The 21,303-nt window shown below is 35.6% G+C and overlaps 1 protein-coding gene across 1 annotated transcript; it reads left to right on the top strand.

Annotated features, from left to right (window-relative positions):
* The first annotated feature begins 9,372 nt into the window (after nucleotides 1-9,372).
* On the top strand, nucleotides 9,373-11,625 carry LOC110107425 (double-stranded RNA-binding protein 3). The gene is made up of 3 exons (XM_020837689.2): nucleotides 9,373-9,955; nucleotides 10,049-10,268; nucleotides 10,353-11,625. The coding sequence occupies exons 1-3, from the start codon at nucleotides 9,710-9,712 to the stop codon at nucleotides 11,261-11,263; spliced, it is 1,377 nt and encodes a 458-aa protein (XP_020693348.1). The 5' UTR covers nucleotides 9,373-9,709; the 3' UTR covers nucleotides 11,264-11,625.
* The last annotated feature ends 9,678 nt before the right edge of the window (nucleotides 11,626-21,303 follow it).

Here is a 21,303-nt window from a genome sequence, read left to right as displayed (position 1 = left end):
GACGACGCTTACCACCACGAGAGAAAGAGAGATTAATGACATGACTAACATCTAATCCATACAAATCATGTATGCCTCAACGTTATCACTCCCAAGCCATCCGCCAATTCTCATGGAGAATCCAAATATTCATCAAGCCAATCAGATTCCACCAAATAGGAGTCCCCCAATCTCGAAATAAATTTGAGACTTAAGAGCATTTTGTAAAATTAGATCAACAGGGACATCAATAAGAGATTCACAACCTACACTCCCCCCAACAGGGGGAAGAATAATTGGCACACCATGATCCAATGGTAATTAGAATTATCCAAATCATCAGACGATTCATTAGCCATCAACACATGATATTGAAAATTTTCCCTATCTACTCTACCATCTACACCCTCCTCGATATGAGCCAAAACAATAACACAATCCTCCACATCATCTCTAATCAAATTAGCATCCATTGTCTCAAGGATAGCCACATTAAGAGAAGCAAAATCATCAGTATTAAGGCAATCATCATCACATTGATCCTCAGCCAATATAGCCTTATTCTCTTGCCCCCCAGCATTAAGTATAGAAGGATCACACCCATCAACCGTAATAGCGCAATTACAAGGGATTATAAGGGTAACCTGTAAATCCAATCCAAACAATATGTAAAGTTAAGTACTATTAAAAGTAGGAAAAAAAATTCCGCAATCCAAATCTTAGCATAATCAAATAGGGCATGATAGATATAAATGAAATCGAGCACTAGTCGTATATCTCTTCCTCTCTTTAAATTTTCCAACCATGTTCATGTATATTTATAACAAATAGTCGCATAAAATTTGTTAATTTTTAAACAATGAAGAGCAAAATGGCTAGGGTTTCAAAATTTTCTTCATCTTTGCAAAATCAAAGCCTATTATCAAGCCCAGAGAAGTAGAGGCCAAAATGAAAACAATGTGAGAGGAAATCATTACCAGGGAGAATACTAATGAAGGAATGAATGAGTTGATTTACTTTTTAGAGAGAGAGATAAAAAACTTCTAGATGAACAAAGATGTAAATAAGACTAGAGATGTAAAAATGAACAACCCAAAGAGAGCAGAGCTTTATTTGCGGCACTATGATGTAGATAGCGGGAAAATTAGAGAAATACGAAAAATGATGACTTGTAGAGGATAGTTTGGCATGAACAAATGCGATAAAACAAGTTATTTTAGGGCATTAGGGTCCGTGTTGAATTTTATTTCAGCGTCAACCCAAAATCAATCTGATAATTGAATGAGTGAATCTAAACCCACTGTATTAATTAAACTAATTAATTTTTTTTTAAAAAAAGTGATTAAAAATCAGCCAGGCCAATCCAAATATAAATATTTCAAATCAAATTCATATTGCATATCATATTGAATTATTTATTATCACCCCTAATTTACTTAAAATGCACATCACCTTCTCACTAAGGAACAATTATTACGCCCCTGGCCGAATGTTGCTATAGGTTCGGCCACCAATGTTATAACTCCACGTGGAGGCCCGAAGACCCGACCCAAACTCGTAGTAATTGTGATTTTTGGCGTGTTTTTTCAGTAATTCGGCTAAAATGGGCGGGAAAAATTAAAAACCCGCGGTAACTTTATATAAATAAACTTTTGACCGATTAGCTTCTATAGACAAAACATTATATAGTATTTAAGGTTTATTGGTACAAGAGAGCTTTCGCGAAGGGTTGAAGGCGATGGATGAGAAGATTCCTGCTATTTGTTTGGAAGAGTCAGACGATTTCGACGAAACATATGGCACTTATACTTTGGATGATGATTTTTCTTATTTTTTACAAGTAATTTCTCAGCCAACCTCGTATGATCAAATAATTTTTGATTGTACCAAACTTTTTTATAACTCGGTACTACTCGGTTTTATATGTAATACTCAGTTTTTTTTTGTACATAAATTTTAATTATTACACAGTTTGTACCGGCCCTTTTTATAACTCGGTACAGCTCGATTATGTTTCTTTGTACCGAATTTTTAATTATGAAAAACTTTTACCCAGTTTTCTGGAAACTCGGTAATGCTCGGTATTTATACTTAAAACTCAGTATGGATAGTTTTTTGGTTTCTTTACGTGACTTTTGTGTTATATATACTGAGATTATAATTTCTAGTTGTTTGTACCGAGCTTTATATAACTCGGTATAGTTCGGTATTTACTCGCTATATTGATTTTTTTTAGTTTTTTTTATGTCAATTAAGTTTACTATGTACCGATTATAATTACCATATTTTTGTACCGAGAATTTAGAAAACTCGGTATAGATCGGTATTTTCTTGTATTATTACGTATTCTCCTTGGTATTTATTCCTTGGTACTAATTTGATATATTAGAAATTTTTGTCACTGGGAGTTTACAAATCTGAGAAAGAAGCATATGTAAAATATTGCCAATATGCTTATACGCATGGATTTAGTGTTCGGAAAGAAAATCTTTCATACTGGGCTAATTAAAGGAAATTAAAATCAAAGGTTTTTGTCTATTCCAAATTCGGATTCAAGAAGGATATAGAAAAAAATCAAAATGTCAAATTTTGAAAATCGACTACTAGAACTGGATGTCCTGCAATGGTGAGATTTTCTGTTAGTGAAGATGGAATATGGACGGTAAAAAATTCGGTAGAGACTCACAACCATGAATTGGCAAAACCGGATGATCAACATTTGCTGAGATCATCTAGGCACATCACTGAAGAAAATGCCTCCGTTTTGAAATCAATGGCTGATGCGGGAATAAGAACAGTAAATGCATTTTCCTATCTATCTGATGAGGTTGGAGGTGTAGAAAATATGGGGTTTACCAAGAGCGATGCATACAACTACATTCAAAATGAGAGAAAAACAAAAATTGAGAATGGGGACAGCAATTCGCTAATCAAATTGTTTAAAAACCGGGCAACAGAAGACCACCTATTTGCATGGGATGTGCAAATTGATGAAGAAGATAGGTTGGTAAATTTTTTTTGGGTTGATGGTTTGGGGAGAGTGGATTACGACTGCTTTGGGGATGTTATTATTTTTTATACTAGCTACCGTCTTAACAAATATAATTTAGCCCGTGCTCCTATAATTGGAGTTAATAATCATTAACAAAACATTATATTAGGGATGACATTTATATCAGATGAAACAATTGAATCATTCTGCTGGTTATTTCAAACATTTTTAAGAATTGTGGATAATAAGCATCCAGTTACTATATTCACTGATCAGGATCAAGCAATGGCTAGAGCGATAGAGATTATATTTCCTAATACAAGACATCGATTGTGCCAATGGCATATACACAAGAAGGATCCTTCGAAAGTTTGGTATTTTAATAGTAACAACAAAGTGAAAGGCCTTTTCTATAGTTGATTCACCAAGTGTGATTCTGCGAAGGAATTTGATAGTTTATGGAATGAGATGATCAGAGAAGGAGATCTACAGAGCCATCAGTGGTAAAAGATCTGTATATAATAAGGGCCAAGTGGTCTACAGCTTTCAACAAAGATTGTTTTAACCTAGGAATATTATCTACACAACGTAGTGAGTCGACTAATTTTATTTGCCATGGTATTTCAAAGGCTACAAGTTCTCTTACATAATATTTTCTTGGATTGGAGAAACTTATGAACACTTGGCGTAGGAATGAACGAGATGAAATTTTTAGGTGTTCTCAAACCGAAATACAACCTTACATGAAAAGTAGTCCGATATTTAAGCAAGCAGCTAAATTTTATTCAAGAAAGTTATATTTCTTTTTTGAAGAGGAGTTCTTACATGGTTTAGGGGGACTATGCATTGATCACTCTTCACCAGACTCATCAACATTTTCTATAAAGAACATAGACCATTCTTTTGATGCACATAAGTGGACGATTTTGTTTAGTTCCTCTAAAGGAACTATCCAATGCAGTTGTGCAAAATTCGAGATGATGGGAATACTGTGTTCTCATTGTATGATAGTGATGAGGCAGTTGGATGTTGTTAATATTCCTTAGAAATACTTAATTCTAAGATGGTCATCTAGTGCTCGGAAAGATCTATATAGTGGACTGAATATTGAACGTATTGCTAAGAGTATGTGCACATGGAATCAAGTATCCCGAAACATGATTTTTAGAAATTATGTATGTCGTTTTGCATATCAAATTAGCACCGAAGCACAGGGTAATGAGGATGCAAAACAATGTATGATCGATGGTATGAGTGCATTGGCGATAAATGTTCAAAACATTATGGAAGGGAAAAAATAAATGCATAAGTGAGGGTAACAAAACAATTAGAGATCCTGCAAAACGCCGGCCTAAGGGAGTCTCTAATGCTAGATTAAAGGATCATTGGGAGAAGATGAAAGCCAAAAAAGTGAAAACGACAGATCAGATTCCTCCTACAAGTTTATATTTTACACCAGCAAAATCAGGAAGTCAGTTATCATTTATGTAAGTGTTCAGTACAACTCGGTAATACTTGGTACAACTCGGTATTAGAATTTTATACTCGGTATAAGAGGAATATTTTTTTCTTTATTACGTGTTCGTTTCTGAATTATGCGTCCTTTTGTGAATTTTTACAACAAATCGGTATCGAAAAATACCGACAATTTTAAAAAATACTTGTACCAAGAATTATTATTCTCGGTACAACTAGGTATTGCATATGAAAACTATGGAATTGGTGTACACACAGTAAAAAGTAGTTAAGGAATATCAAATACCGAGCAATACCGAGAATTTTTACTCTCGGTACAACTCGGTATTACTATGTAATACTCGGTATTAGACTATCTTTGGCTTTTTATTGTAAATATTTTACTTCTATACAATCCTGCGTTTAACAAGATTATGGTATAAGTCGGTATCATCACAGTAAAGAAAACACAGAAATAGTATATGTAATTTCTAAAATTTATTTCATATTATTACAAAAAAGGTCATATGCAAATTCAGCCCTAAATAAAGCCATATGACTTTGCCAGTTCATATGGATGTCCCATTGAATAATATTATCTTGTATAACTATTTCCATATATTTGCATACAAACATTCTATAGTCCACATTGTTCTCTTGTGCTGGTAAGTTCGGGATTGTGTGGATTGGCCAGGTTCGGATATCATCCTCAAAAATATCTTTTGTATCACTGTATAAATGATATATCTGAAAAGGTAATAAAATTAAAATATTAACATTCAATATCATACCTTTAACCAAAGATAATATTTAATAGGACTTACAACTTCAGGTGCAATAGCCTTGTGTGTTGCTTTGGGTATTGAATCCATAAAATCCCAATATTTTTTCCTCAGGTTACCAACCAGTAAAGTCCAATGTTTTTCATTTATAATGGGAACAAATATAAGGTTTGCATTCTTAACAGTAGCTTGGGTGATATTTGCAACAAATGAAGTTGTGATCGTCTCTTTATTTTGACAATAATATCCCTGGAAAAAAAACTCACTCAGTTAATTGAGAATATGTTAAATACACACTAAATCTTTATTATAAATGATAACTCACCCAATGAAAAGAAGAAACATATAGAAAAGATTGATTCAGTCCTGGAACCAGATCATTCTTTTCAGAAAGTAAAGATGCAAAAGCGTCCACATGATTGTTATCAAGCTCTTCGCATAGCAACAATTCGTCTATTTGGCTTCTGAAAATAGTTGCAATTCCATTCTCAAATATAGTATCATCCCTGCATGATTTATCTCATATTCATTAGAAAATAAAAATATACACATGAATGCCTAGTTGTACCGAGATTTTTTTTATTCTTGGTACAACTCGGTATTGAGTATAAAAACACGGTACTTGCTGTTCATACACTAAAAACTCCGTATTGAATACCAAATACCGAGCAAATATCGAGTTATACCGAGAATTTTATTCTCGGTACAACTCGGTATTCACTATAAAAACACGGTACTTCTTATAAAAAAACTACGTAATTGGTGTTCATACAGTTAAAACTAGTTAAGGAATACCAAATACCGAGCAACACCTAGTTGTACCAAGAATTATATTTCTCGGTACAACTCGGTATTTAGTTTAAAAACGACGTACTTGGTGTTCATACAGTAATATAATGACAAATATAAACTCACTTTTTATTGAACTGCTTAAGAAAGTTATCAATGGAAATCTGTTTTTCTTCATTAATTAGTAATCTTTCTGGGTAATTTAAAAATTCCACGGCCGGTCTTTCAATGATTTTTGATTCATCAACTTCATAAACTACAGATTTTGGGAGTACATCTGGAACAGAAACAGAAACAGCAGCACTTGGAGTTTCAGTGGAAGGAGCAGTATCAGAAGGGGCAGCATCAGTACGCACAAAAGCATTATTAGCATCAGTTGCCTTCTCTATTAATCTTGTTGAAGCTCGAGTGACAGGTCTTCTTCCAGTGATTGATGTTTCTTTTTTAGTAATCTTTTCAACATGAGGTTTTGCCAACTGAGCAAAACTATTCTGAACTCTTTTCTTCTTCCTGTCACCTGCTGTGAATGGAGTCCTCACCCTTTTCCTTTTCCTATCATTCCTGAGCTGCACCCTACGAGCAATTCCTCCCTTAGCTGATGAAGAGAAAGGAAATTCCTCATCTTCAGATAGCCTAAAATCCTCTTCCATCACTTTAATATCTGCTTTTTTGGTTATTTCCTCAACAATTTTATCAACAGATTTTGATACTTCGTCCACAATGTTATGGTTAGATTCAGTTCTTGAAGATGAGTGAACAGGACTTCCAATTCGCTCTGACGTGAAATATGCTGGAAAATGATGACTCAATATTTTATATACACCACAAAATTCTTAACATCTTTATCTCTATAATTAAACTTTCCATCCCATCGAATGAGACGGGGTCGTGCCAAATCATCCAGTACCGGGTAAATTTTTGTATGTTCAAAAAATTATATCTATACAAAATAAATAAACAAAATAATTCAGTGTAAAAATGATTAAAAAATTTTATACAATATATAAATAAATAAAATAATTTCATGTGTAAGAAATACTCATAATTATAATCATAACAAATCCATTAACATATCCTAGGGATTGACCTTTTGATCGTTTTTTGCTATTGTATTAAATTCAACCACGAGGAAATCCATAATGGATTGGGGCCAATTGTATGTTCCGAAGTTCTCCACATTCTTGGCAACGTCCAATATTGTTGATTGTACTCGAAAGTTGGCCATTGAAAAGAATATGTTGGACAATAAGTATACAATGAATTGTCTCCTTACATTCTCGACCGGACTTGACACATTCAATTTCAGAATATCATGCCTTATGTCATTGGCTGTTTTTCCACCCGTTGTAGCAGTCCCTAGTTCAAATTTCATTCCTCTGTTCGGTAAGCCAATAATCAATGCTACTTCATCAGATGTGAAAGATAACGTCCGGTTTTTAATAACAAAACTTTCAGATTGAATATCCTACGTCGATAATAACATATAAACAAGTGGAAGATTCTGAGGGAGTCAAGGCATGTATAGGAACTGGTTAATATTTAGCTCCCGTAAGCTTGTAACCAACGAATCCCCAAATTTCACAACCAACTCATTACAAACTTCTCTAAAACTTAACGTTCGACATTGAAAATGAATCTTGGGGCAATATCCCTGCATAATAAAGTTGATATTCTATCAGATATAAACTGTAAAATCATAATACCAAACTATACCGAGTATTATTTCTGAAAAAAAATCGTTGTACCGAGGTGAATCAAGTATACCTAGTTATACCATATAGTAATAATCAGCATATATCAAAATATTATTTATAAAGTACACATATATTTAGTGTAAAAACCCCATTACTAGTTATGATAACGAGTTGTACCGATTGTACCAAGTTATACCGAGTTGTACCGACTATACCTAGTTATACTGAGGAGTGCCAATCATAGTATATTATAATATTATGTATTAAAATAATCATATATTTAGTGTAAATAGAGAGATTTTGTCCTAAATAAAGGTTTGTACCGAGATGTACCGGTTTGTACCAATATTTACCAAGTAGTACTAATCATCACCGAGTTGTACAGACTATACCAAGTTATACCGAGTTGTACCGACTATACCTAGTTATACCGAGAAGTGCCAATCATAGTATATTATAATATTATATATTAAAATAATCATATTTTTAGTGTAAATAACGAGATTTTGTCCTAAATATAGGCTTTTACCGAGATGTACCGATATGTACCGAGTAGCACTAATCATCACCGAACATTACCAACCAATACCGAGCATGAAACAACATTATATTCTCAGATAAAATTTGTGGAAATATCGAGCATTTTCTCTGAAAATTTCATCTCTTACCGACGTAAAATGAGTTGTAACAACTGTACCTAGTTATATCGAGGAGAGCCAATCATAGTATATTGTAATATTATATATAAAATAATCATAAATTTAGTGTAAATAGCGAGATTTAGTCCTAAATAAAGGGTTGTACCGAGGTATACCGGGTTGTACCTAGACGTACCGAGATATACCGAGAGGCAATCATCATCACCGAACAATACCAACCCATTTTGGGCATCAAAGAACATTATATTATAATGAAATACTCAATTTTTTATTGTAAATACCGAGCATTTTATCTGAAAAAAACCATATGCCAAAATGTACCGAGCAGTACCGAGGATCATCAATCAGTACCGAATACCAATTAGTACCGAGTACTATATCCTATACTGAGTATAAAAAACGAACAAAATAATAGATTTCAAACGCCCAAATAGTTATCATGAAGTTTTCTATACTAAAACAGAACGATACAAAGTTAACCCTAACCCTAAACATACTTTTTTTTTAATTTATAAAGGAGATAAACTACAAGACAAGAACGACAGTTCTTCGGCAATAAACCTCAGGCATTATATCTGGGGAGGTTTTCGATCGGAGTTTTGCTTCAAAATCACGGAAAATGCTTTAGAAATGCGAAGGAGGTGAAGAGTAACATGAAGTCGATTAACCTTCCAATGTACTTTATCCAAATAAAAATCCACGGGGTTGATAAAAATTTTAAATATATCCAAAAAGCGTGTTGATGGGTTTCCTGTTCGGGATGTAAAGAATTTTAAAATAGGCACCTGCGACAACCCAAATTACACCGGGTCGGGTCGAAGACTTTTCTTCATTCTACGTGGCGCTACTACATTAGTGGCCGAACCTAAAGAAGCGTACGTTCACGGGACCAAATAAAAATTCCAGTAAAACCTCGACGTAGAAACAAAACAAAATTTTGAAATCGCGGTGAAGACCGGCCAAAGGCAGCCTCGTGGGTCGCAGTAAAAAGAAAGGAAAACTCTGAAGCAATTTCGAACACAGACAGCAGCCGGTAATAGAAAGGCTAGTAGACTGCAAAAAGGCTCCGAAAGCTTTAAATGCCCCCATTAATGGCAGACCCTGACGCGAGCTCGCTCGCTGCCACTCCTTGGCCTCTGGGTTCCCTTTGGACCCCCTCGTTCCCTTCCCCTTCCCCCACTGCCTCTTATCGCTGGAAACCGACCCGTGCTTTTTTCAAAGTCGTGCTCCAGTTGAAATTAAACTAAAAAAGGTTACCAGAAAAGAACAAGAATCGCCCTCTTGTTTTCCAGTTTCCTTCGCCAAAGAATCCTCCTTGGTTAAGAAGAGAAGATGCAGAATTGAGGTTTTGTTTCAGGGATGTATAAGAATCAGCTACAGGAGCTAGCGCAGAGGAGCTGCTTCAATCTGCCATCTTATGCCTGCGTGAGAGAAGGCCCAGATCATGCGCCTCGGTTCAAAGCTTCGGTTAACTTTAATGGGGAGATCTTCCAAGGTCCAAGCCACTGCACCACTCTCCGTCAGGCAGAGCACGCCGCCGCGGAGGTCGCTCTCACCAATCTATCCTCGAGAGCCCCCTCTCGCTCCCTCGCCGCTCGTGTTCTGGTAAGATTGTCCTCCCTCTGCGTCTCTAAAAATGCCTTTTTTATTCACTCTTAGATTCCAAGTTGCGATCTTTCTCTATGTCTCTGTGTCAAGGATGAGACCGGCGTGTATAAGAACCTCCTCCAGGAGACGACTCACAGGGCTGGGCTGAAACTGCCGGTGTACACAACTGTGAGGTCGGGGCCTGGCCACCAGCCTGTTTTCACATCTGCTGTTGAGCTTGCTGGCATGTGCGTCGCCGGCGATCCAGCAAAGACCAAGAAGCAAGCAGAGAAGAACGCCGCCATGGCCGCATGGTTCGCCTTGAAGCCAAGTAAATGAATCAATAAAGGTTTTATCTTGTTGTCTTTCCGACGATCTGTCTGTTCTGTTTGTACTGACATTCCTTTCCGCACAGTGCCTGATTTAGATTCCTTGGCCCGGCCGAAGGATGCGAGTGAGGGCTGCGGCGGTGGAGGAGAAGAGCAGGAACAAGTAGTGAGATACCTTCACAACCTCAAACCCAAGGAGGAAAACAAACAATCGAAGCAAAGGGAGCATTTTCAGCAGCAACAACAGAAGCAGAAGAGAAAGTTAGTTGGTTTCAATGATGGAACCTCGTCCGCTGCCTCACCCCACCGTTCATTGAGGTTCCAGCAACAATGGAAATCCCTTGAGCCCTTAGCTGACTGCTCTCTGATCCATCCATCTCAGCAACAGCAAAAAAATTGCTCCTTTTTAGCTCCAGCCCTCTCTACAGGACCAAAAGTCATGTCACCATTGCCGTTTACTTTAAATTCCTCTGTTTCTCCTCAGGAGCCTTCCTCCTCGTCCAAAGGTACGATTAACAGCTCTACATTCCACGCGACCTCTCGACCCATTCCATCCCTGGTTGGAAATAGTACATCCCAGCCCATATCACAAGAGATCCCAACCCTTTCTGATGGAAAAAAAGGAGAGCGATTACAAGAGAAGGCTAGCCAAGGAAAATCATCCTCTTCTCCTGTTCTAGCTCGTCCTTTTGCAGATCCAAACACTTCAGTCTTCGCTGCGCGGGCATTCAGCCCTCCTCGCCTCAACATTCCAATTGGGGCAGCTCCATTAAGGAACTCTTCAACAATATCTGTTCCAAGAATGATGAACACAGGTCGATTCCATGCCCATGGCATTGCTCCGGCTGTTCAAATCCGATCGGTGATCCCAGTCTGTGCCGCGCCCCCTATGCGGCAACCACAGCAGCCACCGGCTACGAACATCCTCCCCGCTTTGAAAGAAACAGAGGAAGATATTTCAGCAGCCACTTCGGAGCTTAACAAGCTGCAGCTGTAAACAAGAAAGAGACTTTCAACATGTTATACCATGCTATTATTTATCTCCTCCAGAATCTCTTCCAAGTCCTTCCAGTTCTGCTTATGAGCTCCTTTGAAAAGTTTGTCGTTTTTTGCTTCTCTCTTCCATCAATGGAGTTTTGTTTCATTTTGGTTTAATCTCAATTCCGCTGCCATCCATTAGCCGCCCAAGCATCTATTAATCTTCAGCTGATGAATTAGAGGCTAAGAGGCAAGAGCACCAGATTAAACTTATGTGAAAAATGCTTTGTCTAATTTGTTGCCCGTCTCTTATAATACATAAACTATGTTTCTCGGTTATGTTCTGCATAAAAGAGATTGGTATTCATGTTTTTTTCTTTATTTTGCTATTCTTTCTCGTTAGCTAAAAGCATTTCCAATCGAAAATCCCTTCTTCCTTTTTCCACCCAAAATGCATCTTCAATTGAACTCCATTTTATGGGCTTCTACGAAGATAATCTTCTTTATCCTTTTTTAAGCGTTTCTTTGATAAATCCAATTATGATAGAAAAATAGCGCTAGCTTTGTTCATCAGTAATATAAATAGCGAAAAATTTGATATTCCACTGGAGCGATCAAACGCCATCATACAACATAATTGATGTTCAATTGAGGATGCGCTAAACTCCTAGAAGATTACAGAAATTCGAGGCCTTCTTGCACTAATCTTGCTTCTCATATCATCATTGATTCTTGTTTCTCATGCAACCAGGTGATAAACAAGAGCGAAGGTAGTGTAAAAGGACGACCTTGCATGTACTTGTGCTGTTGTTCATGACTGCCATGAATGAGCAATGTAAATATCATTTATTGTTATCTGAGGAAGCCTGAGCGAGGAGGTAAGCCATTGGCCATGGCTGGCAGATCGGTGCATTCAATGCTGCGTTCAGGGTTTGGGTTGAAAGAGAAAATAGACGAGAAGAAAACAATGCAGTGATAAGCACAGGCTTTAAGTGTATGGACAGTCATTAATGGCATTTGTCCTATCCATTAATGCTATTTTCTTTATGGCTACTTTAATAAGTTTAGGTGCCATATCGATGTCAGAGAGGCTCTCATTCTTCACTCTCTGATTTAATGGTTATTAGAAGCTACTAACTTTGGTTAGTAAATTAGATGCTTTTATTTCTTATAAATATCTTCTATAGTTTTGGCAAGTGTTCTTTAGTATATTTTTATATATTATACTTAATTTTTATGTAGTATTGGAAGAAAATATATTAAAAATATGATAATTTGATCGGAATTATTTTTTCAGGAAAATTTGAAATTTATAAAGTAGAATGATGAGGATACTTAATTAAAAATATAAAAAGAATGTCTTTGATGCATTCATTCCAAACAGTTGAACTAAATTTTATAATTATTATAATAATGCACTAAAATGTTGGCTTATTTTAAATACGTCAAACAATTTGTACATTCATAGTAATGCACTAAAATGTTGGCTTATTTTAAATGCGTCATTTTATTTGGCTAATTTAATTTATGTTAGATTTTTTGAATATCGTCTTCTTATTTCTAATTAAAATTAAACATTATGTTTAGCAAGGATGAAACCAATCTTAATTTTAAGATTGGGCAAATTTATAAGTAAAAGTGTAGAAATTTTTTTTTCATCAATATTGATATGTAATCAAAAAATTATCTTGATCGGGCACGAATCTCAAGGCAAAAATCAAGTTGAAAAATTCAAAAATTAAATTCGGAATAATCTGAACTCCAATTTCAGTAAACTTATAGTCAAACTGAGCGTCTCAGAAATACGAACCTAACGACACCAAATTCAACTAAATCCAAGCCCAAATGAGTCCAAATCGAGGACATGAAGCGCTGTTGGATGGTTCAAACCACAATTTGGATTACCAAATGGGTACCAAACGTGACATGCTTATAGTCAAATCGAGCAGCTCGACAAGACGAATCCAACGAGCCCAAGATCACTGAATTCCAATATCATTAAGACCTTCAAATGTTTGATGAATGGTCCACGATCAAAGGATTCAGTATCGTCCGTCCATCCGAACCACTCCACATTCACCCCTGATCTCTAATCTATTTACAGTCCATGCCACTCCAGCAATCTATAAATAAACCCCTCATTTTTCTTGAGATGGGGGAGAGCAAGAAGAAGAAGAAGAGAAGAAGAACAGAAGGATTGGAGGGAAGAAACTCCTCCACTACCACCGCTGGAATTCTGCCAGACGCCCGAGTGATGCCGGAATTTTGCCCGACGCCCCAGTGACGCCAGAATTCCTCTCGAACTTCAAGTGACGCCGAAATTTCACCCGACCTCTAAGTGACGCTGGTGTTTTTCCCTAACTACATCTAATGCCGGAGTTCTCCTCGGCCACCAACTGAAGTCAGACTTTTACCCGACGTCAGACCTCCGCTCGTCGCCAAGTTTCTACCCGATGCCGGACTTCTGCATGTTGTAGGACTTTCGTCAGACATCTATCTGATGCTAGATTTCTGTCCATTGTTGGACTTCTACTTGACGGTCCTTCTAACTTACGTCGCCCACCGATTACGGTCCTTCCGACCTCCGTCGCTAGCCGATTATGATCCTCCTAACTTACGTCATCCACCGACTACAGTCCTTCCGACTTTCGTCCCATTGACGAAGTGGTTCTCTTACACCTCCAATGGGGAACTCTTCTCAGACCAATCATCGCGGTTCATGTCATAGGGCATTACGAGGGACCTCAAATACATGCGGTCAAACTAAGTTTTCAATGATGTCCAGAGAAATGCTAGGTTATCGTCCATTCTGTAAAGTATGGGTAGAATTTGAAGTGTTAGCAAGTTTGTCATCTTGATGTGATTGCATATACCTCCTTAGCGGAGGGAGAGGAATCTATGTGTGAAGATGTTCAAGTTGAACATCTTCGGCCAATGGTGAATCTCGAGGGAGAAGAACCTCCTCCTGTGATATTTGCGCCAGTTGTCAAATCTCTCGCAAAAGTTGAAGGATCTTATTTTGAGATTCTTCCATCTTTTAGATACGTTCTTCTATGGAAGGTCATGAAGTTCCTTCTCTAGCAACATTTTGCCCTATAGAATAAAAAGAGAAAGATATTTTGCATCCATGATTCATAGACACACATTATAATCATAGTACTATAATAATAAAAATGATAATCAATTATATATTTATATTCATTTTCAATGAATTCCAAATAATGCATAATTGAGCTTAATTCATAAAGTGTTAAAAAAAAATCATGACGCACAAAAATTCACATTTTTCATAATTTAACTAAATTATCAAATATTGCATAAAGTAACTTTCTAAATCTTTAGCTAAATTAGTAGTTTTAGATGTCAAAATAAATTTTTAGTTGACAAAAATCACTGTATTTTTAAAATCACTACAAAATTCCAAATAGATACTCAAAAATATTTATAATATCAATCTCTATAACATTTAAAAAGTTATGCAATCAAAGTTTTATCAATATAAAATTATTCTCATTTTTCTACAACATAAACACAAATTTGATCTAAAAAATACTAAAAATATAAAATCTTTGAAATCAGAAATAGGGTAAAGATTCCTTACATCGAGATGTGTGAATTCCTAATAGGCTCGACTAACAAAATTGCTCCACGACTTTAAAATCCTAGCTAATATTTTCTCTCTCCTCACTTAACCCACTCATTTCCTTAAGCTAATCTCTATTATCCAAACTTAATTAATGGGATAAATGATTTAATAAGAGATGTTAATGCTTTAAAATATTTTATAATAAAATAATATAATATTAATATAATTATTTAATTTATTCAATTTTTAATAGAAAAATTATATAAATCTATTCATGACTTCAAAAATTTTAAAAAAAAATAATCATAAAATAACACATTTTATTTAAAAGACTGGTGAAATCGTTTTGCAAAACAGATACCTAGCGGTCCCAAAATCTTTACTTGTATTAACATGTACCAATTTCTTAAGAATTTTCACAATAGCTCAAAAATTATGAAAAACTTTGTGCAAGTAAAAAACTATAATATCAATGCTATGAAGAAGATGATTTATAATTTAGAATTATAATGACATAAGAAAAATTAATTTAGCATAGTCAGCATACAGGTTATTACAATCCCCATGTTATTTCTTCGTAAATAACCCATTCTCCAATGGATAATCTTCAAACCCACTTCCATTATCATCATGCACTCTAATCTCCAAACAGAGCCAACCACTCTTAGCATACATGGAAACTTCTAAAAATTAATATGAAGAATCTCTAGCCACCTTAGAATCACTCATCCACTTATGGGGATGTTGATCCTCACTTGATGAAAGAATATACACAAGGTTTTACATGAATACGATAAACTTTTTAGCATACACCATCACTTTTTGCGCCACCACCTTTGCATTATATTTGTCATAACCTCCATTAACATCTTTACCAAGCCATCTATCATTTCCTTAATCCCATCATCTTTCTAACTTTTAGAGTCTTCTTCTTCTCTTCATCTCTTATATAGTTTTCCACATGGCCTTGCCCATTACATTCACTATGGCATCCACCATCAACTCTTTTGAAGCTTACTCTACTAATTTCTTTACATCTTCACCACCACCTTCTCCTTCATCTCATTTATTTCATACTCATTTATCTCTATCAATCTAATCACTTATTCAAAATTTTTTCTCTCCTTCTCTTTCACTTTCGGATCCAGCTCCACTGCGACCAGCTCTACCACCAACAACTTCACAACTTCTTGCTCCATTAGTTCCTTCTTCTTCCTTAACTCAATATCATGCATTTCACTAGCTTCTGAAGTCCATGGTTGCTTAGGAGCAGGTGAAGAGTTATGAATTTTGAATATAATAACACTTGAGTGAAAATAAAGCAGCCAAGTTTTACTCCAACAACATCCTTTAATTAAGCCTCTTGTAGACAAGGGGTGAAAATGTGATGCCTAAACTTTCACATTAAATTAGGACCTTTCAATTAATATTGAGATTGACATCCAAATCTAATATGGGTACTTGAGAAATAAATAACCCCACTAATAATCTTTTTTGTCCAACCACATGTTGTGTTTGATCAAATCAATGAATAGTCATTTTGATATGATATCAATTGATATAATACTATAAAAAGACTTTCTTATCTATACCATTTATTGAAGCCTGAAATAAAACATATTATCCTAAAATTGTTTTAAGAGACTCACTTAAATGATCATCATAGATCTTTAAAGTTTTAAGCCTACCATAATGACATGAAATGACAACCACCTGCCCATAATTCTATGGACCTCCAAAAGGACACCGCCGGCTGCAAAGTCCAGAGGGTGCATGACTACATCACTCTAAGGGATATAAATAATCACAGGCCTTCGCTCTCTTCACAAACGGGCAAATGGAAGGGAAGATTATATCGCACATACGACAAACCATTGAGTATAGCGGCTTTCTCCAGCGCACCCCGATGTGTAGAAATATATACGACCTAATCGTAACAACGGGTTTCCCCCATCCGATACATCAGCTCGATTAGAGTTTATTTGATGGTGGAGTTTTCTTTTTTACGGGCGCAAGCCCCCGTGGTTAATTACATCTCAAGCTTGGGGCCCAAGAAAACTCTCGATTAAGGAACCCATATTATTCTTCCCAATCAGGGGATTGGCACAAAAGGGGAGACTAGGAAATCCTACTCAAAAGGAAAGAAAGGGGCTCAAATGGCTTAGTCAACATGGATGGTTCATCACAGCATCCAGAGGGAATAAGGCAGTAATGAGGGAAAGAAATTCATGCACTCAAAACATATAGAGGGGAATGATGGAGTTGGTGTCATCTATCTAACGCAGATAAGTAGGGTTTATAGTCACCTAATATAGTAGCCTCGAACCTTAAATCTAAGGTGGGTTTAGTGTTATACCCAACCCTAACACTCGTGTCCTAGTTAATGCACCTGGGCTTATATCCTGGCTTAAAATGAATGCAAGCTAACCAACTAGCGTTTTAAATCTATGTTATTCAGTCTTTATAAAAGATTGGTAGGTAGTTTGAGTATTTTTGAAGTAGGGTTGATGTCTAAAGAGTATCCTGGCCCTAAACTTATGTAGGGTGAATGCAATTAAAATTTTAATTTAATTTGTTTCTAATGCAATGCATGCTGGTTAAAAAAAGGCTAGATTAAGTATGTATGAGATTTTTAAAATAGGCTTATAAAAATAATTTTTAGAAAAGACTAGACCTCCCCAGGTCCAGCACTTCATCCTCATAAGTCAGATTATCCGAACTCTACCCACAGGTGAGGAGTTGTCTTATAGCAAAGAGAAAGAAAAATGCAACATTATGCATACCACCCCGGATGGTTCTGACTATTCCCTAGGTCGTTAGTTTTCTAAATTATTTAAACTTAAAATTTAATTACGAGTAGAAAATTATTTTTTATCCTAAAGTGCATAGAGAAAATAGTCCAAGCACATACAAGAAAAGAAACCTAAGAAAAATAAATAATTTCTACTATGCCCAGAAAATAAACATATCAATATAAATCCACATAAATAGTAAGAAAAGAAAGTCCACGGCAAGTTCCGTATAAGTATAACCCAGGATCTGTAGAAAAATAATGGTGGCTAGGCCCCACCGACAATAACCTGAATTCTAATCCTAAAGAATCATGCAAGTCTTAAAAGCTAGACATTCCATCTTCAAGTCTCCATCTTCGAGTGGATCATCCTTCTCTAGATCATCTCTCTTTGAATCGTCTCATTTATGTTGCGACCCATGACCCCGAGTTTGAGATTTTGATGATGACAAATAATGTCGCAAATATCATTTATGATTTGCTATTGTCCATGAGTACTATGATTTCAGGAAGATCACAAACCACTCAGGACAACAGGAAAACTCAAGTCTGATTAGATTAGGAGTATGAGTCTGACAATGTAATTTATTATTTATTTTATTTTTTATTTTCTTGAGTCTAGCCGCAAACTGCATGTAAGTCTGAGCAACCATGCACACACACAAGGGGAGAGGTTCTTAAAAGTAAAAAATGTATATTTTCTTTCTTTGGTGATCGTACTATACGACTTTATTTCGTACTGTATGATCTGAGCTTGTAAAATAATTTCTATGAATAGATCGTACCGTACGAATAATATCGTATTGTACAATGTGTTCCAAATCCAAAACCTTAGTCGTCAACTTAACTTAAGTAAGTTTTTCGCAGCCATTCGTACTGTACGAAGGACTTCGTACTATACGATTTATTTTAAATATTTACTTAAATTACCCCGTGATTAGTGGCATAAATCAAGGCTTAATTACTAATTGAAAATCTAACTATACGATGTATATCATACCATACGATGAATAGAGACGACATTTGATCGTCCCATAATTCGTCCTGGATGATGCCTTGATTTTGACCATTCATACTGTACGATGTATATCATACCATACGATGAATAGAGATGAAATTTGATCGTCCAGGCTATCGTCCTGTACAAGCAGTAGTGTTGAGGATCGTACTGTACGATTTAGTATCGTACAGTACGATTAGCTTTTGAAGTGTTCGTACAACTTCATACCAGGATGAAGCCTATTTATACATATCGTACTATACGATGTGAAATCATACCGTATGATTGTAATGGCTACTTCAAAAATTTTAGGGATTTTGAAGCCCGTTTTATGTATCAAAATTAGTAATCTTTTAGAGAAGAGAGACAAAAAAGAAGGGAACATGATTATAGAGGAAATCCTTGGGAGAGAGCTCTTGAGAAGTTTTTTTGGGTTTAAGAGAGGAAGGAGAAGGTGAGCTTGGTGAGGGAGAAGAGGTGTGAGGGAGATCACACGGTTGCTTCGTTCTTGTTGCATCTTGTTCCTCCTGTGACCTGGGAAGAACTTTTGGGAGGCTCTTTGAGGAGGAGAATCTTCTACATCCGTGACCTCGAAGATACTCTGTCTTCTCCAGGAGGGAGAAAAACGAGAAGGTACTCTGCCGTCGCCAGGAGGGTGAAAACAGCGCTTGGCACTCTGCCACACCGGGTTGGTGAAATCATTGTAAGGGCTTCTCCTCCTTGCTTAGGGGGGCAAAAGGAGAGCTATAGTTTGTAGTGAAATTCCCAGAGCGGAGGACTCCGATGAGTGGACATAGGTCATGGTTTGACTGAACCACTATAAAATTTTGGTGTGCTTTTTCCTTATCACTTTTTATTTTTTACTTGCACTTTATTTTCATAGTATTTGCATAGTGTAAATTGTGAAAGAAAAAAAGGAATTTTATCGTTGCATGTTGAGTTCATGTATTTGCCTTCGTAGTATTTAAATTTTCTTGTTAAAATTTAAAAACACCAAAATATTAGAACTCTTGCTTAGGTCTTTTATTATTGCCACAAAATTTTCACAATTCACCCCCCCCCTTTTACAATTTCCCCCCCCCCCCCCTCTTGTCAATCTAGTTATTTCAATTTAGGCTTTATCTAGCTCGTCTTCCAGATTGGTACCCAAATGACTAAGAAATTTCCCGAGAATGGGGCCTTTCTAATTCTCTTTGGATACCTTATATTTGAAATGCTAGACTTTCATAACTTAAATTAAGTTATGAAAGTCTAAAAGTTATGTATATATATATATATACTCGGACTCCTACATGATTATCCTAATAAAAATCACAAGCAGTTCATATATCGCATCTCAAGCAATTATATTTGTGCAGAAAAATAAACACACATGGTCACGCTCTTTTAATTTTTAAGGGGGTTAAGTAGTCTTTGGAGCATCTACAAAAAATAATCTTAGTGTTAAAGATTTAAATCATTACTATCCCCTTTATTTTATCATTGCATAAGCGTGGCCACCTGCATAAAATTGAGTTAGTATAAAAGTGATCCTAGCCCATGTGTAGTCTAACGCATAATCAATTATAGAGAGAAAGGTACAGTAATGAAATAAACATCATATTAATCATAACATAACAAAATAATCAATTAGCACTCGTGCCACACATAATCGCATCACATAAAGTAGAAAGAAAAGCAGAAAAAAATAAACACCATCCCTAATCCAATAGCTAGAAGAGGTTCCCTAGCCAACAATTTTATGTGTGTGGTAGACTTGTGTGGCTTTAGATAGATCCTGTGTAGGATAATCAGTTCAAGTTACCTAAGATTAAAAATTGTTGAATGTCAGAAAATGAACTTTAATTAAGTTTTAAGTATTAATGGATTAGGATCTAGTTTTGTTAATTTTAGTTTGTGGATCTGTTTTAATGCTTAGGATTGTGATCTTTAATGTTTAAATTATTTTAGCCAATTTTAAAAAGTTCATGATCCTCCTATATTCTAGACTAAGGTGGTCCAAAAGACTACTATTAGAAATAGGCTATATTTGGGGTTGTAATATTTTAGTTAAATATTAGGCCTTATAAGGAGTAGCTAGGCTTTGGGTTTACTATATTTGGAGTTTTTTAGGCCAAGTTATGAATTTTAGAAGTTTTGGACAATTGAGGAATTATTAAAATTATTTAATAAATGATGATTTTATGGTTTTAATCCAAATCACCTCCAAATAGGTTGTAATCACCCCCAAAGGTCGGAAATAACCTAAGAAGATGTTTCCAAGTGTTTAGAAAAATTTTTAAATTTTTTAATAATTTTTTATTATCTAATAAGGGTAAAAAGATAAATTTAATTAAAATTAAATTAGGGTTTAGATTAAGGTCAACCTAAGGGTCCCTAATTATCTAAGTTTAAGGGCAAAATTTTGGAGAGTTTAAGATATTATGGGGAATTTTTTGAATTAAATTGGATTTATTACAATTTTTGGAAGCTCTCAAGGCCTAATTAATGAGTTATATTAGGTTTATTAATTAAGGGGGTTAAAGGCACCTAAAAAGAATCCTAAAAAATTCTGATAGGTTTAAGATGTCACTAAGTTTAAATGTTAGAGTTTTCATGTCAATTAAAGGTCTACCCTAACTCCTATAAATTTTCTAAGTTCTAGACAGGTCCTTAAGTATTATCCTTCGGGTGTCACTACGT

Source organism: Dendrobium catenatum, unplaced genomic scaffold (assembly GCF_001605985.2).
Source record: "Dendrobium catenatum unplaced genomic scaffold, ASM160598v2 fragScaff_scaffold_853, whole genome shotgun sequence".
NCBI lineage: Eukaryota > Viridiplantae > Streptophyta > Magnoliopsida > Asparagales > Orchidaceae > Dendrobium > Dendrobium catenatum.
The sequence above is the reverse complement of the archived record's forward strand: the minus strand, read 5'-3'. Positions and strand labels throughout refer to the sequence as shown.

What these genes read in the sequence shown, in the direction of transcription:
- LOC110107425 (XM_020837689.2), top strand. Translation starts at nt 9,710, where the DNA reads ATGTATAAGAATCAGCTACAGGAGCTAGCGCAGAGGAGCTGCTTCAAT. An exon ending in CCCTCGCCGCTCGTGTTCTG is followed by an intron (nt 9,956 to 10,048) that starts GTAAGATTGTCC and finishes CTCTGTGTCAAG; the next exon opens with GATGAGACCGGCGTGTATAA. An exon ending in ATGGTTCGCCTTGAAGCCAA is followed by an intron (nt 10,269 to 10,352) that starts GTAAATGAATCA and finishes CTTTCCGCACAG; the next exon opens with TGCCTGATTTAGATTCCTTG.